At 43.5% G+C, this 18,350-nt stretch overlaps 2 protein-coding genes across 3 annotated transcripts in view; both read left to right on the forward strand.

Moving 5' to 3' along the window:
* The window catches only part of thada (THADA armadillo repeat containing), a 114,279-nt gene extending 105,119 nt beyond the window's left edge, over positions 1-9,160 (forward strand). For both annotated transcript variants that reach the window (XM_045211535.1, XM_041866187.2), the window contains exons 37-38: positions 7,923-8,104; positions 8,351-9,160. In XM_045211535.1, the coding sequence (XP_045067470.1) occupies positions 7,923-8,104; positions 8,351-8,671 (503 nt within the window). In that variant the 3' untranslated portion in view covers positions 8,672-9,160. The remainder of the gene's footprint in view (positions 1-7,922; positions 8,105-8,350) is intronic.
* A 4,134-nt stretch (positions 9,161-13,294) lies between these two features.
* On the forward strand, positions 13,295-16,609 carry LOC121553195 (mRNA decay activator protein ZFP36L2-A-like). Its single transcript, XM_041866194.2, has 2 exons — positions 13,295-13,591; positions 13,888-16,609. The coding sequence occupies exons 1-2, from the start codon at positions 13,541-13,543 to the stop codon at positions 15,076-15,078; spliced, it is 1,242 nt and encodes a 413-aa protein (XP_041722128.2). The 5' UTR covers positions 13,295-13,540; the 3' UTR covers positions 15,079-16,609.
* The last annotated feature ends 1,741 nt before the right edge of the window (positions 16,610-18,350 follow it).

Here is an 18,350-nt window from a genome sequence, read left to right on the forward strand (position 1 = left end):
TCACTCTGCGGTCCGACTCATCCCAAACCATCCCAATTGGGTTGAGGTTGGTGGTTTGCGGAGGCCAGGTCATTTGATGCAGCACTCCATCACTCTCCTCCTTGGTCAAATAGCCCATACACAGCCTGGAGGTGTGTTGGGTCATTGTCCTGTTGAAAAACAAATGATAGTCCCACTAAGCCCAAACCAGATGGGATGGCGTATTGCTGCAGAATGCTGTGGTAGCCATGCTGGTTAAGTGTGCCTTGAATTCTAAATAAATCACAAACAGTGTCACCAGCAAAGCACCCCCACACCATAACACCTCCTCCTCCATGCTTTACGGTGGGAACTACACATGCAGAGATCATCCGTTCACCCACACGTGTCTCACAAAGACACGGCGGTTGGAACCAAAAATCTCAAATTTGGACTCCAGACCAAAGGACACATTTCCACCTGTCTAATGTCCATTGCTTGTGTTTCTTGGCCCAAGCAGGTCTCTTCTTCTTATTGGTGTCCTTTAGTAGTGGTTTCTTAGCAGCAATTCGACCATGAAGGCCTGATTCACACAGTCCCCTCTGAACAGTTGATGTTGAGATGTGTCTGTTACTTGAACTCTGAAGCATTTATTTGGGCTGCAATTTCTGAGGATTGTAACTCTAATGAACTTATCCTCTGCAGCAGAGGTAACTCTGGGTCTTCCATTCCTGTGGCGGTCCTCATGAGAGCCAGTTTCATCATAGTGCTTGATTGTCTTTGCGGCTGCACTTGAAGAAACTTTCAAAGTTCTTGAAATGTTCCGTATTGACTGACCTTCATGTCTTAAAGTAATGATGGACTGTAGTTTCGCTTTGCTTATTTGAGCTGTTCTTGCCATAATAGGGACTTGGTCTTTTACCAAATAGGGCTATCTTCTGTATACCCCCCTACCTTGTCACAACACAACTGATATGGCTCAAACGCATTAAGAAGGAAATAAATTCCACAAATTAACTTTTAAGAATGCACACCTGTTAATTGAAATGCATTCCAGGTGACTACCTCATGAAGCTGGTTGAGAGAATGCCAAGTGTGCAAAGCTGTTATAAAGGCAAAGGGTGGCTACTTTGAAGAATCTCAAATATAAAATGTATTTTGATTTGTTTAACACTTTTTTTGTTACTACATGATTCCATATGTGTAATTTCATAGTTTTGAATTCTTCACTATTATTCTACAATGTAAAGAATAGTAAAAAATAAAGAAAATGAGTAGGTGTGTCCAGACCTTCGACTGGTAGTGTAAGTAGATATGCGCAGGGTTCCCATACTCCAATCCGCTCGCTTCAACCGGACAAACCGTTCCGACTTCAAAGCTTGCTTGTCGTTTTTGGGCCACAAATGAGTCGTAACACCGTCCTTGTGGGTATAACAGCACTATGCGGGTATTACTGCACTAGCTACAAACGACGTAAATCTACTACAACACTCACTCACTTACTCGACTACCACTACCAAACGCACAGGAGAAGAGGCGTTGCAGTTTTTCGCATTAATTTATATGGTTTCTTCTTCGTGGATGTACATAGTAGCTCACCAGCACCAAACTTGGTTTGAATTGTAATTACATGCTAGCATGGCTAGTAGCTAAAGTTAGCCAGCTGGAACTAAATAGCTAGGTAGCACTGGTTCTCCACATTACGTTGAGAAATAGTGCATTTTGGGTAGTGCCGAAGATATCTGTAAGTTAATAAATATGTAAAAACGCTAAAGCATAATTGTTTGTCGTTTTTGGTAACCAGATTGTGACTACAACTAAGTTACTTTCTCCCACTCCGGCAAAAAATCCTATGTGTAGCACCTTTATGTAAGTTAATTATGGTGATTATGACTGTAGTTGTGGATGTTATAATTGTTTATTCAATTTAGAATAAAGTGTGATTCTCTGCAGACTGAAAAACATAAACAGTAGTGGTGTTATGGGCTGTGCTGACCTGTGTTTTTATCTAGGCCATTCTCAATGAACCATCATTTGTCAATGATATATATAAATGAACCATCATTGAATCCACACTCTCAACCCATATCAATATTAACGTCAATATTATGTAATGTATGTGTGTGTGCTGCTCTGTCCATTCATTTACAGCAGCACAATAATAGGAGGATATCCTGATGTAGCAAAGGATTTTTCACTTATAAACCAGGTTTGTTCTGTTTTAACTGGGAATCCTTCAATCATTAAACCTGGGTTGGTAATGTATGAATGGAGCATTCATTAGGGCTGGGAATTGCCAGGGACGTCACGATACTTACAGTGCCTTGCAAAAGTATTCATCCCCCTTGGCGTTTTTCCTATTTTGTTGAATTACAACCTGTAATTTAAATGGATTTTTATTTGGATTTCATGTAATGAACATACACAAAATAGTCAAAATTGGTGAAGTGAAATGAAAAAAATAACTTGTTTCAAAAAATTCTACAAAATAAATAACGGAAAAGTGGTGTGTGCATATGTATTCACCCCCTTGCTATGAAGCCCCTAAATAAGATCTGATGCAACCAATTACCTTCAGAAGTCACATAATTAGTTAAATAAAGTCCACCTGTGTGCAATATTAAGTGTCACATGATCGGTCACATGATCTCAGTATATATACACCTGTTCTGAAAGGCCCCAGAGTCTGCAACACCACTAAGCAAGGGGCACCACCAAGCAAGCAGCACCATGAAGACCAAGGAGCTCTCCAAACAGGTCAGGGACAAAGTTGTGGAGAAGTACAGATCAGGGTTGGGTTATAAAAAAAATATCCGAAACTTTGTCATGCAATAAAATGCAAATGAATTACTTAGAAATCATACAATGTGATTTTCTGGATTTTTGTTTTAGATTCCGTCTCTCACAGTTGAAGTGTACCTATGATAAAAATTACAGACCTCTACATGCTTTGTAAGTAGGAAAACTTGCAAAATCGCCAGTGTATCAAATACTCGTTCTCCCCACTCTCTCTCTCTCTCTCTCTATATATATATATATATATATATATATATATATATATATATATATATATTAGTTTTCAATTTCGTGATATCCAATAGCGATCCAATTACGATCTTGTCTCATCACTGCAACTCCCCAATGGGCTCGGGAGACACCCGCCCGCTGAACCCGGGACCCAGCTGCACCAATGTGTCGGAGGAAACACTGTTTAACTGACGACCGAAGTCAGCCTGCAGGCGCCCTGCCCGCCACAAGGAGTCGCTAGAGCGCTATGAGCCAAGTAAAGTACCCCCGGCCAAACCCTCCCCTTACCCGGACGACGCTGGGCCAATTGTGCGCCGCCCTATGGGACTCCCGGTCACGGCTGGTTGTGACACTGCCTTGATATAATAACCATCATATCGAAGTAGGCTAAATGTGCATTCTAGCCAACAGCACGCAGATAAAGTGTGCAGTTGGCTAGAGCCCACGTGCCAATACCAGTGTGCACACTCGCTATATGGAAATACATTTGACCGTAATGCTTATCGGTCTGTAGGCTAATTTGTATAATTTAGTGGAACTAAATTGGCGCGTGTTTATTTTCATTAGTCTACATGTACACTGTATATACAAAAGTATTTGGACACCCCTTCAAATTAGTAGATTCGGCTATTTCAGCCATACCCGTTGCTGACAGGTGTATAAAATCGAGCACACAGCCATACAAACTCCATAGACAAACATTGGCTGTAGAATGGCCTTACTGAAGAGCTCAGTGACTTTCAACGTGGCACCGTCATAGGATGCCACCTTTCCAACAAGTCAGTTTGTCAGATTTCTGCCCTGCTAGAACTGCCCCGGTCAACTGTAAGTGCCGTTATTGTGAAGTGGAAATGTCTAAGAGCAACAACGGCTCAGCTGCGAAGTGGTAGGCCACACAAGCTCACAGAACGGGACCGCCGAGTGCTGAAGCGCGTAGTGCGTAAAAATCGTCTGTCCTCGGTTGCAAAACTCACTACCGACTTCCAAACTGCCTCTGGAAGCAATGTCAGCACAATAGCTTTTTGTCGGGAGCGTCATGAAATGGTTTTCCATGGCCTAGCAGCCGCACACAAGCCTAAGATCACCATGCGCAATGCCAAGCGTCGGTTGGAGTTATGTAAAGCTCGCCGCCATTGGACTGGAGCAGTGGAAACGTGTTCTCTGGAGTGATGAATCACACTTCACCATCTGGCAGTCCGACGGACGAATCTGGGTTTGGCGGATGCCAGGAGAACGCTACCTGCCCAATGCATTGTGCCAACTGTAATGTTTGGTGGAGGAGGAATAATGGTCTGGGGCTGTTTTTCATGGTTCGGGCTAGGCCCCTTAGTTCCAGTGAAGGGAAATCTTAATGCTACAGCATACAATGGCATTCTAGACGATTCTGTGCTTCCAACTTTGTGGCAACACTTTGAGGAAGGCCCTTTCCTGTTTCAGCATGACAATGCCCCCGTGTACAAAGCTAGGTCCATACAGAGATCAGTGTGGAAGAACTTGACTGGCCTGCACAGAGCCCTGACCTCAACCTCATCGAACACCTTTAGGATGAATTGGAAAGCCGACTGCAAGCCAGGCCTAATCGCCCAACATCAATACCCAACCTCACTAATGCTCTTGTGGTTGAATGGAAGCAAGTCCCCGCAGAAATGTTCCAACATCTAGTGGAAAGCCTTTCCAGAAGAGTGGAGGCTGTTATAGCAGCATAGGGGGGACCAACTCCATATTAATGGCCATTATTTTGGAATGAGGTGTTCGACAAACAGGTGTCCACATACTTTTGGTCTTGAAGTGTATCTTATTTGTGACGCGCACCATATAAAGAGCCTATTTTGAGCGGAATATCACCTCAGTGCCAGTGCTGCTGCAGCTCATCAGCGCGTTTCTGCTGGAGTGAAATGTGTTTTTATATAAGCCCAGTCATAGCACAGCAATTCTAAATGCAATTGCGTGTTAACTGTTTTGATGTCCACCATTTTTAAGAATAGTTTTTAAAAAAAATTCTCAACTGGTAATTGAAGCGGCCTCCCATTCACCATTCAAGTACATAGGCAATGGTAGGTAGGCTATCAGCATGTCACCCACCACTTTGCAATGTGAGCTGGTGGCATGCATTTTGAAAACTGATACTGAATTGTTTGTAACCTGAATGTTTTACTTCATATAATGAGGCGTGTCTTACCTTGCTTCAAAGTAGCCTAGCCAAAATCCGACCATTTGAAATGTGGATGCAATTATTTTAGAAAGACTTCCTCATATGCCATAACCAGCATCTCGGTTTGAAAATGACGATTTAGTGGCTGCTTCATTACAGGAGCTGCATGTTCTGTTAAGATGACCATAATCTAAGTGTGATTTCTGTCATTCTGAGCACCTTGGGTGGATGCCCTAATGGGTTACATGCATATATGGTTCCGGTAAATTTCTCAAATGGACGGTAAATTAAAATCTTCCCGGTCACAAAACCCTGGTGTGTGTGTTTTTTGTTTGTCTGTGTGTGTGTGTTTTTGTGTGTGTGTATGTGTTACTGCCTGTGAATGTGTGTAGACATATAGGTACAGGTATACAAAACCATACACTGTAGTAAACCAAGATTTTAACCATTTGTGTACCAGCACTCAAAACAGACTTGTTTCTCTGAGCTGTGAAGAGTGAAAGATTAAGCAGAGCAGGGCCTTGTTAGAAATGCAGGTGGAGGGGCCGGGGCAAGGGCCGGTGTGTTCCCAAGGTTAGGGGCCCAGGTGGGTTAAAACTGGGCATAGAAGGGGCGTACTGAGGCCCCCTATCCCTCTGATGTGGGTGGCTGAGCAGCAGAATGGAGTGTGGGCGTGTAACTCCCCTCACACTCCAACACACAGCATGATCATTACAGCCCCCCTCCCAAAAATCCCCCTCCGTCATTGGTACACCCGACACCCCCCAGCTGCAGAAGCTATGTCGCAGATTTGCGGAACACCAAAGCTCCCTTCTCTCTTTCCTTATTTCCAAACATTAAAAAAAAATTAGTTCCAGCCGAAGACTCCCACCACATATTGATTTCAGGAATTAAGCGTCCTCCTTTCCTGCCGGGATCTAGCTCTGTGTCATAGCGAAACATGGCACAGAGCTTGCTGGCTGCGTACCGATGCAGAAATGAGGCGGATGGGAAAAATTCACCCCGAAATACCATTGACGTGACTGAAGGGCAGGACTTGGAACAGGCATTGATCTCTCTGAAATGAGTCTAAATCTATTTCCAGTGCAGCTGTAGCTCATACAATGCCATTCAGTACCTTTCCTCATGTCATGTTATGGTAGAGTGAATATGTTTTACTGAGCAGGTTATTATGAGATTTATAATTGCAGGAGTCCATATACTTTGTATAGTGTATACTCCTGGATTGCTCTCCACACCTCCTGTCCTATTCTATCCACTGAGTGCCAACAGGCTTACAGTGTGCCAAATGTAGTAGTGGTTGTCACCCCCTGCCGGCCCCATTAACCAACAGGAATATGCTGCCCTGTCTTCTCTTCGATAAGATCGTTAGATATACACTGTTACTCACATAAACAACACACTCGAACACCGACACTCTTGCCCCACCACACACACACACACACACACACACACACACACACACACACGAGTAATAGCAGTGGAAAGCCAATCCCCTGAGAGGAGTGTGGATGTTGTGTACTGTAAGCCGAGGACAGACAAGGGGAAATCTTGTTAGTGAAGTGTGAAACCTCACGAAAGTCCATCAATTGATAAGTGGCTAGTTTCCTGTTATGCCTTAATGTTTGGGGCTGGTTGTGTTTTGAAGCACGCTGGCCCGGGTCCAGCGGTAAAGCCTGTCACCTTCTCTCCCCCTCTGGGATGAATGGCTGGGGTGACACCAGAGCCGGGCCAACCCAGAGAGGGGGTGGCACAACACTTTGGTTCAAGAAAGGAACATGCCACTCCAGCTCAACACACATAATCCCTGATAATACCGTACAATCAACAACTTCTTAGGTTCAGAGTGGGCTTCCTTGAATCTCAAGCCCTTGGTTTTACACCCCCTTTTAGAAGGGAAAACCCAAATCCTCCTGAACAGCCAGGATTCCCAGCACGGCTAGGGTTATGGTGGTGGTTTGGGATGGTGTGTGGGGATGTTGATAGGGGTTAAGGTGAGGCTTTCCTCCCATCTCTGCCCCTCTTCCTCCCCCCCCCCATGGTGGTAGTGTTTTGACTGGTAGGCCTGAATTACTTTTGAAGTCCCTTGTGTTATCTCCGGCTATCAGCTATGCAGTGCATGGTCATGGGATAATAGCACAAAAACACACCAACACATGCACACAGTTGCAGAGAGCTTTCAAATTGATGCATGGAGTCATTCAATCTATGGCTAGAGGCTGTTGTTGGAGGAGTGTTAATACTGTCATGTCCTCCCGCCTAAAGTGGCGTATTTTCTCTTTCTTTTCACTTAGACACTTCCTGTGCTCTCTCCCATACACTCTTTCCCAGCTCAACCCTTGGTGTGTGTTATTTTTATTTATTTTTACATGAGTTATAGCTTTCTTTCCCATAATGGGTTCAAGGTCCAGAAGAGAACACACACTTGGTCTGGAACATAAAGACCAAAGTGCATCAATCTTTTGTATAACCTTCGCATTGATCCTGTGTCAGACAACCGATTGGGAGCAGACTTCTCTGCTGTTTTTCTCTCCCGCTCCTTATTTAGTGTTCTATGGGCCTTATGGTAACGGATGCTATGAACCAAAAGAACATCCACATTATAGCTTCATCAGTGCTATTGTACTAGAACAGTGTTTCTCTTTCTGGTGCCTGTTGCCCCTAAAGACTCCCCTGCTCTCCAAACCATACTTACCCCTCTCGCTTCTCTCCAGATTCTCAGAATGTGAAAATAGGTATGTGAACCTCAACCTCCTGTTGTTGACTCTGTCCCCTGTGTCCCTAGATGTGGCCTGTGTCTCGGTGTGCCCACCTGTTGCCCTGGACATGGGTGTGGGGTTGCTATGCCAGCTGTTCCAGCTGTGGGGGCAGGTGCCAACGGGCATCCTCACCCTGACAGAGTGGCTGCTGGGAGACGTCAAGGGAGACCAGGAGCAAGAGACAGCCACAGTAGAGGCAGCTGGCCTGGTAAGGAGAAACACACACCTTCCAAAGAGTTGGGATTCGACTGGATGAGATGAGATGGAATGGGGAGTTGATGTCTATGCCCTTTGGCAGAGTATCTTCTTCTTCATCCCTCTACAACCAATCTCTGAAATGCATTAAAGCATCAAATTAACTTAATTCAATCTGGATCCATTCATTACCCTTTTCCACCTTCCATTTGAACACATTAGTTCTCATCTTCCATTCACTCTCATCTCCTCTGCACAGGATGAAGAGGAATTACTGTTTGAGAAGGGTGATCTGAACCTTTGGGCTGAGCCTGTTCAGTGGGCACGTCTGCTACACAGACACCTGGGTGTCCTCTTCAAGGCCCCAGGGCTGAAGGCTCTGAACCAGAAGCAGGCAGAGCTGCTCAGACTTTCGGCAGATGCCCTATCCCTGGCCACCCAGCAGGCTCTGGATGGCCTCCCAGCCCTGCCCCAGTTCTCCTGCAGCATAGAGCACACCCGGCTGGCCCTGCAGCAGGAGAGGGCCACACTGGCTCTGGATATACTGGGGACCCTGAGACAGACTGGGCTGTCAGGCTGAGGACCAGGGAAGGTCAATGTTGGTCTAAGACACCATAGCCACTAGTAAGTTAACATCCTTGGTCAGTTTCAGGGCTCAAGACCAGAGTAAAGGTAGATTTGGTTTGTAGATTGAGACAATCCCGCAATACAGAACCATCCCTCGATAGAAATGCAGGTTGGAGTTCTGTAAAGTATTCACTTGTCAAGATAACGGATGGGGGAAAATGGTTGGAGTATGATGCATTAACCACACTTATGGAATTACATTTTTCAGCTATGAGACATCACTCAGTGCCTGGAGTGTCTGGAAATACATCAATGGTCTCGCTACTTTTAGACTCAAATAAATATTTTGATTTGAACAATTATGCAAGCAGTACACATTTTAATGACTAACATTTAAATTTTAATCAGCAGTGGATGTATTAGTTTTATAAGGGAATGTACTGCTGAAAGTGTTTATGTTCGAGTTTTGTTTTTGTTTTTCAAATTAAAGATGCCTAATTCATGTGCCTCGTGATTCATAAAAACAACCACAGGACGGTATGTGTACAGTGGGGGAAAAAAGTATTTAGTCAGCCACCAATTGTGCAAGTTCTCCCACTTAAAAAAGATGAGAGAGGACTGTAATTTTCATCATAGGTACACGTCAACTATGAAAGACAAATTGAGAAGAAAAAAATCCAGAAAATCACATTGTAGGATTTTTTATGAATTTATTTGCAAATTATGGTGGAAAATAAGTATTTGGTCACCTACAAACAAGCAAGATTTCTGGCTCTCACAGACCTGTAACTTCTTCTTTAAGAGGCTCCTCTGTCCTCCACTCGTTACCTGTATTAATGGCACCTGTTTGAACTTGTTATCAGTATAAAAGACACCTGTCCACAACCTCAAACAGTCACACTCCAAACTTCACTATGGCCAAGACCAAAGAGCTGTCAAAGGACACCAGAAACAAAATTGTAGACCTGCACCAGGCTGGGAAGACTGAATCTGCAATAGGTAAGCAGCTTGGTTTGAAGAAATCAACTGTGGGAGCAATTATTAGGAAATGGAAGACATACAAGACCACTGATAATCTCCCTCGATCTGGGGCTCCACGCAAGATCTCACCCCGTGGGGTCAAAATGATCACAAGAACGGTGAGCAAAAATCCCAGAACCACACGGGGGACCTAGTGAATGACCTGCAGAGAGCTGGGACCAAAGTAACAAAGCCTACCATCAGTAACACACTACGCCGCCAGGGACTCAAATCCTGCAGTGCCAGACGTGTCCCCCTGCTTAAGCCAGTACATGTCCAGGCCCGTCTGAAGTTTGCTAGAGTGCATTTGGATGATCCAGAAGAGGATTGGGAGAATGTCATATGGTCAGATGAAACCAAAATATAACTTTTTGGTAAAAACTCAACTCGTCGTGTTTGGAGGACAAAGAATGCTGAGTTGCATCCAAAGAACACCATACCTACTGTGAAGCATGGGGGTGGAAACATCATGCTTTGGGGCTGTTTTTCTGCAAAGGGACCAGGACGACTGATCCGTGTAAAGGAAAGAATGAATGGGGCCATGTATCGTGAGATTTTGAGTGAAAACCTCCTTCCATCAGCAAGGGCATTGAAGATGAAACGTGGCTGGGTCTTTCAGCATGACAATGATCCCAAACACACCGCCCGGGCAACGAAGGAGTGGCTTCGTAAGAAGCATTTCAAGGTCCTGGAGTGGCCTAGCCAGTCTCCAGATCTCAACCCCATAGAAAATCTTTGGAGGGAGTTGAAAGTCCTTGTTGCCCAGCGACAGCCCCAAAACATCACTGCTCTAGAGGAGATCTGCATGGAGGAATGGGCCAAAATATCAGCAACAGTGTGTGAAAACCTTGTGAAGACTTACAGAAAACGTTTGACCTGTGTCATTGCCAACAAAGGGTATATAACAAAGTATTGAGAAACTTTTGTTATTGACCAAATATTTTTTTTCCAGCATAATTTGCAAATAAATTCATTAAAAATCCTACAATGTGATTTTCTGGAGAAAAAAATTCTCATTTTGTCTGTCATAGTTGACGTGTACCTATGATGAAAATTACAGGCCTCTCATCTTTTTAAGTGGGAGAACTTGCACAATTGGTGGCTGACTAAATACTTTTTTCCCCCACTGTATGTATGCTTCCTCACAGCACCTTGTACAACAGGACTGAGCACTGAGGCTTCAACCTATGTGCTGGGACATAGTTTTCCTTTAGCACTACATAACACTTCATACACTGTTCTCATATCAACTACACTGTCACATGGATAAGGGAAAGGGAAAGGGCTAGTCAGTTGCACAACTGAAAGCATTCAACCGAAATGGGTCTTCTGCATTTAACCCAACCCCTTTGAATCTGAGAGGTGCGAAGGGCCTTAATCAACGTCCACGTCATCGACGCCAGCGGAGCAGTTGTTGTTGGGGGTTAACTGCCTTGCTCAAGGGCAGAACAGCACATCTTTACACCTTGCCGGCCTCTGGGATTCGAACCAGCGACATGTATACAGTGCACTCTACTCCACATAAACATAGCCTCCAAAGCTGTTGTGTACTTCGGACATTTAGATTAAATCCACACAACCGCCTGAGCCATAAGGGCCTCAAAAACAAGCACCAACAGTGTGGTTTTAGTGGGTAGGAGAGAGTAAATCCGTTGACAATGCATGGGTTGCTAAAGCAGATGTGTTCACCCTAAATTACCCTCGGAATTCTATTTGTTCCATTTACAGCTGTCCTCGGTTATGTTGTAAGATAGGTCATTTTCATATATTTAACACGTTTTCCAGTGGACTCTTCTCATCCATTTGAATAGGTTTTTATGCACCCTTGGTTTCCTAGGTTATGTAATTAGGAGGGCAATACAATGGTCCACTGTCCTGTGCCTGCGACCCGTGCAGACAGCTGGGCAGTCTCGCTCTGTAGTACTGGCAATGTTCCCTGTTACTGTAAAAATTCTGTAATGTTTTGGAACACTTGAACATCCCCCAATAAAAACAGCACTGTGTGATGGGAGAGTGTTTTTTGCAGATGAGGACTTGTTCAAGGGATTTCTCAAAGTATGAGGCTTGCCGTCCTTGGCATTAGAATATTTATCATCATAAACGCTCAAGCTCAAATAGGAGTGCAGCCCCAGCTCAAATTGAAGGGTTCGTAGTAGTAGATTCCAACCTGTTGTCATTTGTTTTCAGCTGTTGCTAGTTGGCTTTTTTTATATCCAGCTCTCAGCAGCTAAACCACAGTATGATTATTGAATGATGCAAAAGGCAGCACAATGCACTTTCAGATTTGGTCATTTGGGAAAGACTTGATGGTAACTGGTGTCACAGAAACCTGCAATTTATGGTGATATGTTTTGTACATAATTGTAACATTCCAAACAAAAAGATATCCCTTGTGGGACCCTAATATAACCCTGCTTCTGCTCTGCACCTCATTGCTAATTATGCAGTCTTTGTATGTGGCTGTGAACTTGGTTTGGCTCCAATTTAGAGTATTTTCATTCTCACACTTTCATAGCTTTCAATTGTGTTCGTTTTTGGTACATCGCACTGACAAAATAGGATATTTTAAATTTAAATCATGCCTTGCACCTCAGCAGGTGGCGCTCAAGTCTGTAAATTCATTTTGGGCGTTGCTCTCAGGGGGGCAGTGTTTCACTTCTTTTTTACAGAGATTCACATTCTTTCAGTTAACTCTGTGTGTTCTGAGATTGTGTGCGGCTGAGCCACAGTACAGAGTCACAGTATAGACTAGATGGCTGAACGCTCTGTGTATAATGAGTGGCTGGTTGGAAATTCAATGAGTGCTACTTTGAACTCGTGTCCTTGTTATATTTCAATTAACCATCGTATATGTAAATGTCTTGTGCTGCACAACAATTGAATACTGGGAGGCCAATCAACTCTATTCTTATGTAATGTCTTTTTAAAAATATAAGTAGGTTATTTGACCACGTTGGAGTGGACAATTACTGTCTTTTGTCATTCGTAATAGACTATGCGCAGGGCTTCCCCAACCCTGTTCCTGGAGAGCTGTAGGTTTTCGCTCCAACCCCAGTTGTTACTAACTTGATTCAGTTTATCAACAAGCTATTTGAATCAGGTGCGCTAGAAATGAGTGCTGGAGTGAACCTATAGGACAATAGCTCTCCAGGAACAGGGTTTTAGAGCCCTGGACTAGAGCATAATTTCGGCGGTGTGGATTATCATTATGCAACCACTCGAACAAACCGAAACAAAAAAATGCATTGCACTCTGGCTGCATTAATTCATATGATTTCCCCAACACTTGCTGTCCCACTCAAGCGTGCGAAACAGAGCGAGATCAAAAGCAGTGGTCTTTACAGTTTGTATTGTGTATTTGTCTAAACGTGTACAAAGATAAATGACTTTTCTAGCAACTACTACTGTATTACTAGTATTAGTATTCTAATTACTAATTAAATGGAACCTTACACAATTTCGTTGTGTAGTAGAATTTTGGAGGAGAATTTCAAGGCGGGGTATAATAATAGGAGGCCAACCAGTGACTGGAAGACATTTGAAAACGGGGGCGTGCCCTGCCAAACTTTGCTACAACTTCAGAAAACTCCACCCATGCGAGCCACCGCAAAGCATTTATATCCATGTGCAGAGGAAAAGTAGTTAGTGAAGCAGTCTGGCTCAGCGCTTCTCTAAGGAAGAACCTACAACACAAGGAACTTTCACCTACTTGTTGTTTCATCTCTACCACTGGAATTGCACATTCGTTTTTCAGAACGTTCTAAAACCAGTTGAGGCACAATTTACAACAGTTGCCTCGTGCATTGAAGGATCCTGGTTGGTCCTCTATGAGAGCTACTGTGACAGAACTTCAGAAAAAGAGATGTCTGCAACCATCTTGTCCGCTTTCTACGACATCGATATGCTTTACAAGGTACGTTTTAGTTTCAAAGTACATTTCCCCATTGTTTGGAGTTGGAAAATATTTTATACTTTTTTTTACAAGGTCTGATGGCTAACTAACTTGGAGCATGCATTTATTTTCAGTAGGTTACAACTACAAATAGCAACCCGCTTGCTAGCGAGCAAGAACTTGTAGCTGGCATGCGCCCTACAGTTTTTACTTGTAACAAAGTTTACGTTTGTAATCTTGTTTTTATCAGGATGTATGTATTCGTCCAAAACCGTATTAGTGGAAATGCATTGCTAATTTGTATTTCCTCTCAACAGCAAGATAAAAGCATGAACATGAACGCTATGAATCACATCAATAGCATACTGGACAAGAAAGCGGTGGGGGCTCCAGTGACTACACATAGCTCCAACAGTTCTTTCACGCCGGGTTTTTTCCGTAGAAACTCGACCACCAACATGGAAGCAATGACCAACAACAGCAACAAGTACTCAACCAACTCCTACAGTAATTTGATGGAGAACACAACGAGCAGCAGTACTGCCATTATGAACAAGGAGAACCAGTTCCGCGACCGGACATACAGCGAGAACGGGGACCGTAGCCAGCAGCTGCAGATCGTGCAGCAGAAGCCAGGCTCTCAGATCAACTCCACCCGCTACAAGACAGAACTCTGCAGGCCCTTCGAGGAGAACGGAGCGTGCAAATACGGAGAGAAGTGCCAGTTTGCGCACGGCTACCATGAGCTGAGGAATTTGTCTCGTCACCCTAAGTACAAAACCGAGCCCTGTCGCACTTTCCACACTATTGGCTTCTGCCCCTATGGTCCCCGCTGTCATTTTATCCACAACGCTGATGAGCGAAGACCCGCTCCAAGCAACGCCAACGTGCAGGTGGAACCCAAGTCAGCCCGCGAGCTCTGCGGCTATGTTCAAAGCGATGTTGTGCCACAGCAAGTCGGGTACAACCGGGACAGACCAAAGCTTCACCACAGCCTGAGTTTTTCAGGTTTTTCCAGCCACCACGGACTTGAGTCGCCACTGCTCGAGAGCCCCACGTCCCGCACACCACCACCCCCCTCAAACTCCTCTTGCTCTCCCAACTATTATGAGGACGTACTGTCTCCCAACTCCATGTCTTGTGTGAACAGTGCATTCAATTTTCCTGGCCATGATCTGAAAGCCTTACTTGCTCCCCTGGCCGTGCATACGCAGAACGGCTATGGCAACAACCATTTCAATGGTGCCTACTACGGGAACATTCAAGCCAACATGTGCCCCCCTTCTCCCCCATCATACAATATGAGCCACTTGCAGTCCCTGCGCCGCCTCAACGAATCACCGGTGTTCGACTCCCCTCCTAGCCCACCCGACTCCCTCTCAGACCGGGAGAGTTATGCGAGCGGGTCCCTCAGCTCTTCTGGGAGTCTTAGCGGCTCTGAGTCTCCAAGTTTGGATGCTGGGAAACGTTTGCCAATCTTCAGCAGGCTGTCGATTTCTGATGACTAAACATCCTATCATGTTATTTTCAATGGATGAAATTTGTCCTTGACATGGCATTAGTTATTTTTCCTTTTTGTAAAGATAGCTGTATAAAAGTAGATACCAACAGAAGGCATTCCATCGGTGACTTAATTATTTTATTTTTTTTGCTGCAAGTAAGGGCAGTCTGTCTCAGGCAAGCCACACTTCCCTGGGATAGATGTGTACAAGACTTGACACGAGACTGTAAAGCAGTTTCAGATTTCTTCCATCCTGCCAAGAAATGCCTTGACACAATGAACTTTCTTTTCTTCTAAGTATGTGTTCCTTTCTGAAAGTTTAAACTTCCATTCCAGAACTTTAATCTGTTTCACAGCGCCACGCAGTGGTTTGTTTGATTTAGTATAGTTTGTTGCTTAGTTGAAAAGCATTCAGAGTTAGGTTTGTTTGGGGAAATCACTGCTGATGGTTGAAAATGTATATATACATTTATATATATAATTTTTAGCTGTTTTGAGTGATTACATAGCAGTGCGTAACTGGCTATGAAATATTTAACTTATTTATTATCTTGTGAAAAGTATAGGCTATACGTTGGTAATTTGTGTCCATACTGTATTTATCAAGTATGATGAAGCAATAGATCTATATTCTTTTATGTTTAAATTATGATTGCCATTATTAATCTGCATAAAGTGGAGTATGTTCTTTTCACAGTAATATATATTGTTTTTGGTCTCCTTTTGTAACTTCACTTGGTTATTTTTATTGTAAATGAGTTTTAAAAAATCTTAATTTAAGAGAACGTATGTGATATTTATTTCATACATTTTGTTTACGTTTATTAAAACAAAAGTTTGCGTGATTTGCTGTTTGTTCTGAGGTTGCTTGTAAGAGCTGTGGAAGGTGTTTTGAGAATCCTTATCTAGATGTTTCTGTAGAATGTATAAACAATGTGGTTGTGCAGACCGTCCAAACCTGAGCTAGCCTTGTTTTTTTATAGATCAGACTCGGTGACAAAGAACCCAAGTAAATAAATTAACCAAAAAAGTATTTTGTTTTCTTCTGTTTGTATGAGGTCACACTGTGATTCCAGCCACGTGCTAAAGAATGTAGCAATCCCTTGTGCCCCAGTATTATTGTGTAGTGCCTACAGGGTTCACCATCTTACATGCCTTAATATTAACCAAATAAAGTATTTTTCCTACATGTATCTTTTACACAAGTTTAATTGAATGTAGTGTTGGAGCTGAATTACTTTTGAAAGTTGTTACCACTTATAAGACCTTGGGACAACCATTAATTTTTTTTTATTCCTCATTCCTCTACTCTTGATTTTGTTTGCTTTTTTCCCTTTGATATTGACTAGTTCAGGGGATGCGCACTATGTACTTTTTGACTACTTTATCAGAAGTAAAGCTTTTTGAATGTAACTAAAAACGGACAAAAAGACAAGTTGTAATTATTTTTGGAGAGTCAGTTCACTACAAATTGAGTGAGACTTAACTTTGTACTGTACATTTTTGTAGTTCTCCCAATAAAATCATTTTGAAAATAGTATTGTGCTGCTTGGTCTTATCCTTCAGAAAGAATGATGCAAGTGTCTTGGTATTTCTGGTAAGATCTTTCTCTAGTAGTGTCATTCATAGAAATGTAATAATTCGAAACCTGTTTTCAACACTACATCCTCTCAATCATTCATACCACAGGAGGATACTGCTTTCTAAAGACACCAGCATGTTCAGCTCTGCCATGCTCATAACAAAAACACTAAGTTATAAATCATTTTCTTCCCCATTGACTCCCCCAGCATCATTGAGGGAAAAGGCCTGAGTCATTAGTGAATGCACCCCTCTCTGGCATATCTGTACAAAGTGGCTGGCCTCGGAGGCCTACTCTGACTATTTGTCTTGGCTTGGGGCCAATGGGGCTTTGTGTTGATTATAGAGTAGACCCTCAGTATAGCACAACCACCAACCCTGACACTAGTGGGAGGTGAGGCTGGCAGGGTTAGTGAGAGTTAACCCATTTTAAAGGTATTGCAGTACTATTTGTTTTTCAGGAGCCTCTCAAGGAACTCTCCACCCATTTCAATAGTCTATTCTGTGAAGTTATCAGAACTCACAAAGTCATTAAGAAAATAAAGCCCTAGAAGCCATGTAGTGCGGAAAGTTCACGACAAGATAAGGGAGGGTGATAAGGCTGAGCAAATATTTACACAGTCCTCAGGTTTTCACAATGAAGTGTTTATCAAGAGGAGAGCCTAAGGGCCCACAATGCAGGATGCCTGTGCCAAGTAGGATTCACGTGCGTGTGCTTGCATATGTGTGTGTGTGTGTGCGCGTGCATGCTCCTACAATGACAGGAAATACTCTTGACTTCTGATTACGGCAGGAAGAGCCCAGTTCCTCACCTCCCCTGCTGTTTTTGTTCTTTTATTTTCCTTCTCCTGACCGGTGGGATGGCTGCTTCTAGAGGATATTATTTGTGCAGCAGCATTGCTTGAGAGCAGCTTGGCTTGCCCTGGCATTGTTTTTGTCATGCTCAGTAAGGCGTGAGCAACATCATGACTATTACCATGCAACTTATTTCCAGAGCATCTGCAAGAGGATTGTGTTTACTGGGGATGGAGCAGATCGATCGCTGACGACAGCCAGGACCATTATACATTTACATTTTACATTTTAGTCATTTAGCAGACGCTCTTATCCAGAGCGACTTACAGGAGCAATTAGGGTTAAGTGCCTTGCTCAAGGGCACATCGACAGATTTTTCACCTAGTCGGCTCGGGGATTAGAACCAGAGACCTTTCGGTTACTGGCACAACGCTCTTAACCACTAAGCTACCTGCCGCTCTATTATGAAACTATTATGAAAGGGCTCTACACCACCCCTCTGCTACCAGTACTCCAGATTACCCTACAGTCCAAATGATATAGCCCTTATGAGTTAGCCAGCATGGCTGGCTGTATGGAGAGACCCAATAAGAGAGGAAACTTAAAATTATCCCCTATCTATGTTCTATTTATGTCACCTTAACACATGCACAATTAACAGCCAAACATGATGGGTGTGTGTGAATCTCACAGAGAAGGGATGGTCGAAGTCTGGCTTGGGTATTTGGTGAAGCTGTGAAATGTGACATGGCCTATCCACCTCTGTGAAGCTTTACTTAGATTGGTTGTGGCTCACACATGATTGACATCTGAGAGCATGGTGATAGGGAGGTGTCAGTGAGCTGAGAGGGTGTGGTCTAGAAAGTAATGCCACTGTGAGTGTGAATATAGGATCCATTATGC

The sequence above is a fragment of the Coregonus clupeaformis genome, chromosome 37, assembly GCF_020615455.1.
Source record: "Coregonus clupeaformis isolate EN_2021a chromosome 37, ASM2061545v1, whole genome shotgun sequence".
Lineage (NCBI taxonomy): Eukaryota > Metazoa > Chordata > Actinopteri > Salmoniformes > Salmonidae > Coregonus > Coregonus clupeaformis.